Raw genomic sequence first — 12926 nt, 5'->3', positions numbered from 1 at the left:
GCCCAGAGCCACAACCTGCACATATGAAACGAATTGGATGATGATGCCACAAAGTGCTCCGCTCCACAATCTTATTTCACTCCACCACCCGACAGGAAGTTTTAGAACGTTGGTGTATTGGCGATGAAAAGAAGTGGGAAACATTTTGCTTCACTGGTCTCATCTCCCAAGACAGTGCAGGGTTGATGACAGGTCATCCAAGTGCTGCTCTAATACTTCCTGTACAATATCAACCGGTTGGAAACATGTGTCCATGAACATTCCATGTTGTTGTTGTTTATCAGTTCATGTTTCATCAATATTTTCATCTTCTGAACTTAAATCCGCATTTTCAATATTATATACTGTATGTTGTTTGTGGTTTTTGGATCTTCTTTTATTCTGGAAAGAGGATTATTCCATTTATTGCTCAGTTCTACATCCTTATACCACTTGTTATGTATGCTCAAATACCCCAATGACGACTTGCAGATATTTTTGCCATCTGGAACAATAACAAATAGTATTATGTAATTATTACCAATAAGTAAATGTTAGTTTTAATTAGTACTTCATTGTATTTTTTATGTTAAGAATCTCCAATTGTAAAATTGTAAAATATTTTTTATTTACATGTCATTGTTATAACTTACTTTGTTGTATGTCTCCTCTGGGACATGTTGAGCGGACCGAGGGACCGTGTCAGAGCAGACGTCACTGAAAATCGCTGATTCTTTCTTTAATCGCTATCCTATTGCGGGAGCCGTGCTGGACTCGGGTTGGGAGGAGGGCGAGTTTAAGTTCTGGTTGTTGTTTGAGGAAGACCCACCCCACAGCTCTGAGATGAGAGTGGAGGAAGCATCGGCGCTCCTGCTGTACGATTGGCTCTTCGTTTTGTGTCTACGTGGTAGACGAAAACTGACTCTGTTTCGAGCTGTATCGAAAATATATATATCATAAATTGATCATGTTTTCTTTGAAGATTCTATCATGAAAATAATCCAGATCATTTTATCGCCGAGCCCTACCAAATTTGGTATTTCTGTGCCATTGGACCAACCATTGAACGGTTTCTATTTTTCCGACGCTTCACTGAATCTTGAACGCATCACTTAGTCCCAAATTCTAGTGGATTGTATGAGTTTTTTGGACTACTTTTTATTGTATTTTTCATTAATCCGGCAAAGTAATGGGGACCACGGAGATAAAATATCAATCAAACGGATCAATCAACTACTTACATCTACCAGGGAGGAAGTAATATAAATACACGCATAAATCAATAATCGTAACGTAAAACAAGTACAGAGTGACCTACAGGGGAGAGTCTACGCAAAACACTGGACCGGGCTGGACCCCTAATAATAATAATAATAATAATAATAATAATAATAATAATAATAATAATTATTATTATTATTATTATTATTATTCTTTTTATGATTGTTATTATGATGATGATGATGATGATGATGATGATGATGATGATGATTAATATTATTATTATTATTATTATTCATATTATTATTATTCATATTATTATTAATAATAATACTAATAATCATAATAATAATAATAATAATAATAATAATAAATAATAATGTTTTTCAATTCAACTCATGGATGGTATTGTGTCGCAGGGCTCTTTGAATCACTGAAATCAATCGCAGACACCTGTGATAATTAGTTTGCCAGGTGAGCCAATTAAAGGAAAACTACCGAAGAAGGACGTTCAACATTATTAAGCAGGCCACAGGTTTCAAGCAATATGGGAAAGAAAAAGGATCTCTCTGCTGCCGAAAAGCCTCAAATAGTGCAATGCCTTGGTCAACGTATGAAAACATTAGATATTTCACAAAAACCTAAATGTGATCATCGTACTGTGAAGAGATTTGTGGCTGATTCAGAGCACAGACGTTAGTGCAGATAAAGGCATAATGAGGAAGGTTTCTGCCAGAAAAATTCATGGGATTAAGAGAGAAGCTGCTAGAATGCCATTACAAAGCAGCAAACAGGTATTTGAAGCTGCTGGTACCTCTGGAGTCCCGTGAACCTCAAGGTGTAGGATCCTCCAGAGGCTTGCAGTTGTGCATAAACCTACTATTAGGCCACCCCTAACCAATGCTCACAAGCAGAAACGGTTGCAGTGGGCCCAGAAATTCATGAAGACTCATTTTCAAACAGTCAATCAGAGAAAATATAATTTGCATAATAATTTGGAACGCGGTGTAAATCTATAAGGGAGGAATGCATTTCAGGTGCCAAGTATAAGTCCATCTACAATATGATGTCAATATTATTTGTTCTAATGGCCACTGATTTGGTGGCCATTGGATGGTCCCTCATGGTCCCCAATTTGGCGAGCACGACACACACACACACACACACACACGCGCACACACACACACACACACACACACACACGCGCGCGCACACACACACAAACACACACACACATGCGTGTCTCGGCAGCCATTATGAATTTCACCTTAAAACACCGGTTCCAATGTCAGCCTAATCCCTCCCCCGTACACCACTCCATCAAGCGCTACCTGTCTCGCTATCTCCCCACAGCGCTGGACCATGGCGGCGGTGGCGGCGGCGGCGGCGGCGGCGCCACCAGTCAGACGGACAGAGATGGAGCGATAGAAAGAAAAAGATTGAGCGAGAGAGAGCGAGAGAGAGAGACGACCAAGGCACTGACATCATGCCACTAATGTGCTACGCCTCTGCTGTGGAAGAAGTGCTGCTCTTTCCAGACACTTAATACACCGCCGGACCAGACACGTGCACGCGGGCGCTACCTGGCACTCATCAGCCCCCGCACATAATCCATCTTCACCGCCGCGCACGGACAGCCTGATAATGGTCTCAGTGATAAAAGCCGAGTTCAACTCTGAGTATGAAGTTCTCAGTGAGCTACTTTCAAGGCATTTTCCAGACGCTGTTTCCAGGACTTAAAGTTGCTCTGTGGTGTCAGATGTTTCATGGGTAATGTAATGTGACTATTTAGAGTGATGGGATGGGTCATGATATGAAGTGATTGTTATGATGATCCGTCTAGAACCAGTGATAAAGATAATGATGCCATAATTACAATAGTCAAAGTGCAGTTATAGCACAAAACTTCACTGCTGGAACTTATGTTTTAGTAACTATCAGGCCATCAGTCAATTTGTCAATCAATCAAAACTTTATTGTCCCAGAGAGAAAATTTGTTTGGCTCGTAGAGCACACATTTTTCTCACGCCAGTAACAAAAAATACGGCTACGTCGGCAGGGGAACCCCTTCAGTGTCTAGCGTTATGAGCGGTACCATAGGATAGACAGCATCCGTCCTCGTCCATCCCCAGCTTAATGGCTGCGGGTGGTAAAAACAGCATGGTCGCAAGCAGACTGATGCAAATGGGCTGATAAGAGGCAAAAATTCAGTCGTAATCTAAAAAAATAAAATAAAAATAATTCTTTCCACGGTTCACGTACGGTTGCCAGACTCTCTTCCATTAGAGAGCCTTGCAGCGCCAATTAAAAGATTAGCCAGTGTGAGGCCATCCGTGAAGTCCGGATTGGAGACATTTTAGTTTACCCGGTCGGCTCGCCACTAATGGACCCCCAGCGGCACGTTGGAGATAAGTTTTCACACATGGCAGATGCTTAAGAAATAAAATAAAATCAATACCCTTTCTTGCCAACTGAAGACAACCACAGAGTCTATTTTTACCCCAAATCCAAAGACATGAATCCGGTTAATAGGAAGACCACCGCCTTCCACCGCCGCACTTTACTTTGGGATATTTGGCTTTATCGCATTTAATATGGCTTATATAATCACATGCTATGCAATGTGCTCGGTGCAATTCAAATTTAGTCCAGAACGTTATCATAACAAAACCTTCTCCTTCCATTTCACTCAGTGCAATGCTAATTTTCACTGCATTACCCCACCCACCCACCCCTCCTCCACGCCTGGGAAAAAAAAAAAAAAAAAAAGCCCTTGACTTGAAGCACCCTCTCACTCCTCCAGGCTCTTTCAAGGTAGAAGATCCTGGAGATGGCAAAGCCTGTCCACTCAGCAGTGGCTGCGCCACACGTAGCCTGTGGAGATGATCGCTCACCAGGCTCTCGCTCCACGCCGCCACCGGGGAGTGGAGGATGGGGGGGGGGGGGGGGGGGGGGGCACCAGCCGCCGAGTGCCGCCCTCTCCAGGGATCCCTCGCTCCCTCTCCACCGCTCCGTCCGCTCCATTCACCCCTGCTTCTGTTCTCCGTCTTCTGCTCTCCAATGAAATGAGGAGTGAGTCAATGCAGCTGCTGGGTGACTGGGACGTGATGGGGGTCTGTCTGTTCACTCCTTCTTTCAGTCCAGTGCCCGGTTTATTCCCTTCTTTTACTTTCTCTCTGTTAGGCATCTGTTTGGGGTTTGGATGTCATGATGCTGTGAATTTCTTTCTTTCTTCCTTCCTTCCTTATCTCCCTGTACTTATTCAAGTGTCTCTTCTTTTTTTTTTGGCTTCTCTTTGTTCTGCGGCCTTTGGGCTGTCCCTTCTTCTCCTTTTTCCCTTTATCCGGCAAACTCATTTCCAAATCCAGAATTTCATTTTATCTTACTGTCCCTAAACTCTCCCCTAGCGTCTCTCTCTCTCTCTCTCTCTCTCTCTCTCTCTCTGTACCCTTCATATTGTGCCATTTCATTTGCTTCCTCATCTTCTTCTCCTTCCCCTAAAATGTTGGCCACCCTTATTTCCCTGCATAACTTTTGTTTGGCATCCTTTCCGCTTTAGCTGCTTTATCCCCTCGTCCATCCTGGCATGGGACTCTCTCTGCCTCTTTTTTTCCTTTTTTTCCCTCTTCCTCTTCTTCTCATCTTCTGGCCGTCCCCCCTCCCCTCCCCCCGCTTCCTCCGGTCTCCCCAGAGCCCCCGCGCTGTAACGTGTCTGTGGGCTGTCTCCTCTCTCCTTGGGTAGAGGTCGGCTCGGCTTCCTCCACTCGGAGGGGTCTTCCCTGGAGTTAGCGCCTCCACTACCACACGTGTGTGCATTCATTTGTACGCATTTGTGTGTGTGTGTGTGGGTGTGTGTGTGTGTGTGTATGTGTGTGTGTGTGTGTGTGTGTGTGTATGTGTGTGTGTGTTGGGGGGTGTCTAGCGTCTGTGTGTGTGTGTGTGTGTGTGTGTGTGTGTGTGTGTGTGTGTGTGTGTCTGTGTGTGTTTCTCTAGCTGTGTTTGCATGGCGCAAGCGAGTTATTTATATGTACACGCATATTGTTTGTGCATCCGAGTGTGTGTGCGCGCGTGTGTGTGTGCGTGCGTGTGTGTGTGTGTGTGTGTGTGTGTGTGTGTGTGTGTGTGTAAGGAGGTGGGGCCATGCATGTTCTCTCCTGCCAGTAATTGCCCTTGACATAGAAGCTAGAGGATAAGCATTCACCTGACTCTCCCTCTGCTTCCTAAGTAGCAGGGACAAGAAATGGCAGTGTGTACGCATATGTATATATATATATATACACACACACACACGCACACACACACACACACACACACACACACACACACACACACACACATAGACACACACATACATTTTTAAGGTTTTTGCGTATTTTTTTGCGTATACGTACAGTATATGTGTGCATGTGTGTGTGTGTGTGTGTCAGTCTGTGTGTGACTCAGTTTGCGATATCTCAGCATAAATACAGTGGCGTCCAAGCACAATGTTTATCACAGCATCGGAACACACTGCTCAGGATACACATCATAACGCGCACACACACACACACACACACACACACACACACACACACGCACACACACACACACACACACACACACACACACACACACACAAAACTCACGCCTCTGAATTACATTCCGTGCGGAGGATGAGAGAGATGAGTGCGTCAGAGTTTTTAAGACCAAGACGGCCATGCTTGACCTCAATCACTCCATATGGAGAGCACTCTGGAAATGAGGAGGAGGAGACTCGGCGGCGCCGGCCAACACCTGAGCAGTTACCGCGGCGACCACAGATGGAACAGTTGGCCGCCGTTGTCTAGATGCAATAATAAATTAACTCGCAAACTCCCCGCCGGGAGGCGCCGACAGTTGTTGCCAGTACACTGGTGACTTGTGGGGAATAATAAAGGCCCCAATTTGGCTGCTGTGGAGGAAGGGTTTGTATTTAGCCAGCCAAGGTGGAGGGAGGAATACCTTAACGTTTTGGTCGTCATGTCGGCCGCTGTGATTCCGTGGTAAACCAGGGTCTCGTTCCACACCGGGTTCAAGGTGTTCTTCAGAGTTTTTGTGCGTAGTTTGTTTGCCTGGAATTAGACAGGAGAGGGAGATTAGCTGAATACAACCCCCCCCCCCCCCCCCCTCAAAAAAAAAACAAGAACATAAGCATGGGGAGACGTATGATGGGGTGTCAGACATCCTTGAGGGAACATGAAGGAGAAGTTAGCCGGACGGGGTCCACAGGAGGGGAGATTACAACGAAGGTACCATTGAGATCAGTTGAGTAAGGAGACACGGCGTACGGGGAAAGGAGTGCACCGTGTTAATGGACATCAAAAGACATCAAATCAGAAGACATCAAATAGAGAGAGATATGACGGCGCAGACAGAAGTTAGGCTAAAAGAGCAACAGAGAACAAGAGGGAGCGAGAGAGACAGAGAGAGAGAATGAGAGAGTGAGAGAGAGGGAGAGAGAGGGAAAGGATACATCATTTATCATCGTCCCTCGGTGATTTGCAGACATCTGCCACCTACTTTGTAGAGGAGAGTGAGAGGACAGGTGGCTTCCCTCACCTCACCTGTCGTCTGCCCTCCCCCCCAACTCACCCGACATGGCACAGCACTGGCCTAGCACCTGCTACAGCCTCAAACCAAGGATGTCCTCCATAAAACGATTCAACGGACACTTATAGTTAACTAAGAAGTTCTCAACAGCGGAAGTTCCCAATTTGTTTTTTGACCCCTTAAATCAAATCTGGTTCAACCGGAAACCCCTGTTATTTTCAGGACGGTTGTCGTTTTCGTCTCAATGGGTTGTATTTTCATCGTCAGCGAGGGCAAGTTCTTTTGGGCGTACAATACGTTCTCACACAAACTCATGGATTTTGTTACGCTTGACTTATTGGAAACGTGCTCAGATCGCCCAAGGCCTCAAATCACGACCGGTCCAGCATCACAGATTGGGAATCACTGCTCTATAGAGACAAAGGTACTGTAAGTCACACAAACATACATATGCGCAAACTCTCGGAGGTTGAAAAGCTCCAGGTTGCCATACGAATGTCATCGAAATTCATTCAGGTCTTTCGTTATTCCTGTCCGGGGTCATGTAAGTTTGGGGCCTTTCTTCATTCTCTAAAATTGCAAGACGAGGGGACACCACGAGTGGGAGGCCAGCGGGACGACCTAATGCCGGCTAATTTTTTAATTGGCTGATGAACTTGAGCCACTATCTGTCCAGGGGTATCTGTTACTGTCTGCTTGTGATCATAACCATATTTCAACAGTAAAACACACACGTCTTTGGAGCTTGGAGAGAAATTGGGACGCCCTGTCTGACGACACCCTGAAGACCAGTCTCTGCTCGCTGCTGCAGACACTTCTTCTTCAATACTGGGTGTTCTCAGACACAGCCGATCCCCCCCTTGCTGTCTCTTCAGCCTCCTGCCGAGGTGACGCACGGCTACGTCATACTCTCAAGGCCCTGGATGCCTGTTTAATTTGGCCTGTTTTTTTGCAGAAGCCTGGGGCTCGGAAAAGTCCCCCTTCACTACCCCCCCACCACCTTCATTTCTCTTTGTTATTCTCTCTCCTCTGTCTTTATCTCTCTCCCTCCCCTCTCTCCTCATTTCGTTCTGCCCGAGTGGGCACGCGGCTTGGAGATCCTCCGCCGTCCTTTGTTTTTTTAATGTCCCCAAATTCCCATTGTCCCACCTATCCCCCTTGTTCCTCATCTTTGTACCTCTCGCATCTGTTTTCCTCCCTTTGCTGTACATTTCGGCTTATCTTCAAGAGTCAGCGTTTGTCTTGCTCGTTCCATCAGAGTGCGAGTTCTTGTTCCCACTCATGTAATTAATTTGATTCTTTAATAGTAAAGGGCAGCGCAGCAGCAACATCCGCAGCCAGAGCCACAAATCCAGGCGGACGGCGTATTTTTTAATTGTGGTAAACAGTCGTATATGCACACACACGCAACAAAGCTGTAAATTAGCCCACTGCCTCACAGGAGTGGAAACGGGTAATTATTCACACCGGTAGGTAGGGAAAAGCAGGGAACTCGGCTCTTCCTACAATAACAACCTGTACATTAGAACACTTTAAAACCCTCTTCTCTTTTTTCCAATGCCCGTTCCTCTATCAACCTCGGCTCCCCACTTTCCCCTCCTCATCAGTGCTTTCACATCTGTCGGGGACTATTTTATCTCTAGCTTTCCATCTGGCTGTCCCTCCGTCCTCCTCTATCCATTCTCTCCGTCCATATTGACGTTATTTTTTTCACCGGCCCACCCGAGCTCTCCCCCTCTCCCCCTCTGTCCTTTTCTATCTCTTCCTGTCGTTTCTGTCCCAGAGCTGTCAGGGAATTGAAGCTGGCGGTGGACGAGTCCCAAATTTCATTCTCCATGCAAATGGACAGAAAAGGGATGGAGAATAGATAAAAAATGAGAATCAGTATAACCCTACTCTGCACCGGCAGCTTTTTCTGTTTTGCAAGGAAAGGAAGTGCGTTACCGAGAGACTGACGGACGGACACGTAGACAGATAGAGATAGATAGTAGTGATTCAAGTGTCACAAATCCTCCCTGATCTCCCAGTATTTATATTTGTTTTGTTTTATTTTCATCTGGTCAATTCCTCATGGCATGTCACGAAGCTCCATGTCGTGCCGCTCATTCCCTCCTTAGTCCCTCAGTATAAATACCAGTCAACTTCCCTTGGTTCTCTGCCAGATTGTCTCTTGCATTATGCCGAGCTTTCCCGCTCTACTAACTGTTTCCTGTACCTTCCGTCCGAACTTCTGCCGGTTTCCCTACGAGATAAATTTGCCTTTTCTGACTGATCTCCGGGTTCTGGTCTGATCTCTCTGATTCTGGCCAGAAATGAACCCAGCCAACTCAGAGACTCTCAAGGGCGAATTCACCAAAGGATTGTGCAGTGCTTGCGGCTGCTACAGCCGTGCAAATAATAGCTGTACTGATCTGCTCCCTGCACGATCAGAGCATATACCAATGAAGTTCAACATTGGGATTTGAAAACAATAGAAATGTTCCGGCATTCCCCTTTGGGGAGGTGGGGTTACCCACGGGAAGACCCCCAACAGGGTACAGGTACGCATAACGCGCAACAGAGATTTTGCGATCAGACACACGGGGAGAGGTCTTCCCATTACAACATTGCAATCCGATGCATGGGGAGACCACCAACGGGCTTAGACCGCGCACATAGCAGGTGCAAATTGATGCACAATCCATACTGCTATTAGCTGCCACAATCCATTCTTTGTGAATTCCCCCTCAGATGAGAGATGGCGGCACAGGCTGGTGCTCTACACCAACATAAGCAACAACTCACCGCCGTTGTGGGGACTCTCCAGGAATCCTCTGCACAGCATGACCAACCTTTGGAGGTTCTCTGTGACTGGATCCAGCAGCTCACTGTGGTCTGTGGTCATCATCTACTAGTTCTCCTGCCTGTGCCATTTCCAGTCCGGAACCTCACCTCTCCAATCCCGAACGCTTCTCGAGAGCTCCAGGTATCTGCCAGTTCTTCATCACGCTCTGCTCGTTAACTTTTGAACTGCAACCCCTCACGTATCCTACCAAGAGGTCACGAGTGGCTTTCATGGTCACCCAGCTCACGGGATGGGCTTGGGGCTGGGGTACCACCGAGTGGGAGAAGCAGTCGGACCTCTGCTCTTCAGTGACAGCCTATTCTGATGGTCTCCGGACGGTTTTTGACCACGCTACACCTGGCCGTGAGGTTGCTCGTGGACTTTTTAACCAGGTCCAGGGGGGCCGGGAGTTATCGACTATTCCATTGAGTTTTGGACCCTCGCAGTAGAGAGCGATTGGAATTCCTCATTGCTTGCCGATGTCTTTTACCACAGGCTTTCTGATGTCATCAACGATGAGCTGGCGGCTTGGGACCCGCAGATCACAACCCTCTCATTGCCACAGCCATCCACAGCGAGGGATGTCTCCTGGAGCGGAGACATGAAAGGGCGCTGACTGGTCATTCCTGAGGTCTTCCGTGACCACCAGCATCGCCTCCTCCCTCCTTGTCGGATTCTACCTCGAGCACCACTAGCAACTCAGCAGAGCGCATGCAACTGGGCAGGACCTGACTGTCGTCAGTGAAATGACAGCCAAGCGGCTAAGTCCCAGACAGGTCAGGCGAGCGCTGTTTTTTAATCGATTTGATTTTAATCTTTTATACCGCCCAGGATCAAAGAACACCAAACCTGACACCTGTTCCTGTATCTACCAAGCTGAGGGTCATCCTTCACAGCCAGAGGAGATTCTGCCCCGATCCTGAATGGTTGGTGTGGCTACCTGGGAGGTAGAGCATTGTATATGTATGTGACAAATAAACCTCTTGAATCTTGAGCAAAGGGTAAAGAACTTTCTTTCTAACCATCCATCCATCAAGATGAAACTGCCTTTTTTGTGCCAGCCGATGTACGCTCTCAGGTTCTGCAGTGGGGACACTCCTCCAAGTTAGCTTGCCATCCAGGAGGAGCCAGGACTCTTTCCCTTCTCCGACAACGTTTCGGTGGGAATCCATGGATCGGGACACCCGGGAGTTTGTGGCCGCATGTCTTGTATGCTCACAGAACAACAACTCCCGTTAAGCCCGAGCTGGTCTCCTCTAGCCTCTGACCATTCCCCATCGGCCGTGGTCCCACGTCCCTCTGGACTTCATCACTGGGCTCCCCGCACCGGGAGGCAACTACTATCCTCACTCTTGTCGATAGGTTCTCCAATGCTGCTGACTTTATTCCGCTGCCTAATCACTGGGAGTGTGCACTATAACTACTTTATCTCCCAGAATTTATATTTGTTTTCATGTTTCATTTTCATATGGTCATTTCCTCATGTCATGTCATGTCATGTCATGTCTGTGCTAACTTCCATGTCATTTCAGATCCGCCCACTCCCGTTTGCTTTGCGGTCACTCCGTTCCCTTCACCTTGTTTGCCCCGCCTACAGCTCATTCCCTCGTTAGACCCTCAGTCTAAATATCAGTCCACTTCCCTTGGTTCTCTGCCAGATTGTCTCTTGCATTACTCTGAACTTTTACCTATTTCCTGTACCTTGCATACAACCCTCTGCCTTATCCCCTAGATCCTGATTCTCTGCCTGTTTACCTGGATCCTGACTCCCTGTCTGTTTCCTGCCGGAACAGTTTGCCTTCTCTGACTGATCTCCTGGTTTTGACCTCTGCCTGTTTTTTGGAATGAACCCGGTGGACTTTGAATTCTCACCTGATTGTTTTTGTGTCATGCTTATGGGTTCTCTTCCTTTCTGAGTCAGTGAGAATAACAACAAGAATGGCAAACGTTTAGTTCAAAGTGAACAAGTATTTTAAGTGATCCCCGCATGTGACTGATTTACGCATTGCATTGAATGCATTGAAAATGAATAATTTGGATAGAGTTAAGAGAATTATATTTACAACTCAGAGCCAAGCAACTCTCGTTATACTGATTGATAAGTTCTGGTCACTCATAAGGAGTGACCAAAAAAAAAAAAAGAGTGACCAGAACTTTTCATCATAGACAGACAGACAGATAGGTATATAGATAAATAGAGAGATATAAAGATAAATAGGTAGATAGATAGATAGTTAGATAGATAGATAGATAGATAGATAGATAGATAGAAAGATAGATAGATAGATAGATAGATAGATAGATAGATAGATAGAAAGATAGATAGATAGATAGATAGATAGATAGATAGATAGATAGAAAGATAGATAGATAGATAGATAGATAGATAGATAGATAGATAGATAGATAGATAGATAGATAGATAGATAGATAGATAGATAGGATGGGAACACTAGGAAGTGGGGACACAGGTTTGTATAGCTGACTTTCTGGTTCTTGTCATGTCTTGTTATGTGCTGAAAATGCCCCAGTCATCCTTGGGTGTGTGTATGTGTGTGTGTGTGTGTGTGTGTGTGTGTGTGTGTGTGTGTGTGTGTGTGTGTGTGTGTGTGTAAAGAGCCTCTGTGATGCGATGTAGCGAGTAGGAAAGGGGGGAGTGCAGAAGAATGCAATGACATTTTTAGTAGCGTCTATAAAATATGAAGGGTGAAATATGGTTTCCCTTAAATGTATGTGTACGCTTTCTGTAGAAACTCACCTATGGTGATTACTTTCCAGAAGGCATTGCTTTTATGTGTTATGCTGATGACAGAACCACGTGTATAGTACAATGAGACTGAATCCAAACAAGTGTGTTTGAGTTTGTGTGTGTGTGTGTGTGTGTGTGTGTGTGTGCGTGTGTGTGTGTCCATGTTTGTCCGTGCACTTACACGACCCTACTTCCGAGTGATGTGTTCTCCACATAACAAAAAAAGGGCGTGTCGTGGAGCACTTACCTAACTCATTGACGCCCCCCTAGACCCCCAAAACACCCCACCCGGCCACCGCCCCCACATCAGCACTCCAATGTTGACGTGAGCCGTGTAACAATCCTCACTGTTTCCATGACAACCACCTGCTGCTGTCCTCCCCTCATCTGTCTTTTTCCTCTCCCTCTCTGCCTGTCTTTCTCCCTCCTTCCCCTCTCTTTCCCCCCTTTTCCCTCTCTCCGTCTCTCTCCCCCCCCTCTCTCTCTATCTCTTTCTCTCTCTCTTTCTCCTGGCTCATTCCCCCATCTCCTCCCCACACTGTCGGTATTTCAAGGTCAAAGAGGGTCACAGCGAGATAGAGAGAT

The 12926-nt window shown here is 46.3% G+C and overlaps 1 protein-coding gene across 1 annotated transcript in view; it reads right to left on the bottom strand.

The window, feature by feature from the left end:
• Positions 1-12926, bottom strand: part of doc2g (double C2-like domains, gamma) — a gene marked incomplete at both ends in the record, with an annotated part of 35996 nt that overhangs the window by 19697 nt on the left and 3373 nt on the right. The window contains one exon of the mRNA XM_079999486.1: positions 6181-6290. Within this exon, the coding sequence (XP_079855612.1) occupies positions 6181-6290 (110 nt within the window). The remainder of the gene's footprint in view (positions 1-6180; positions 6291-12926) is intronic.

The sequence above is a fragment of the Zeus faber genome (assembly GCF_960531495.2).
Source record: "Zeus faber genome assembly, chromosome: 4".
NCBI lineage: Eukaryota > Metazoa > Chordata > Actinopteri > Zeiformes > Zeidae > Zeus > Zeus faber.
The sequence above is the reverse complement of the archived record's forward strand: the minus strand, read 5'-3'. Positions and strand labels throughout refer to the sequence as shown.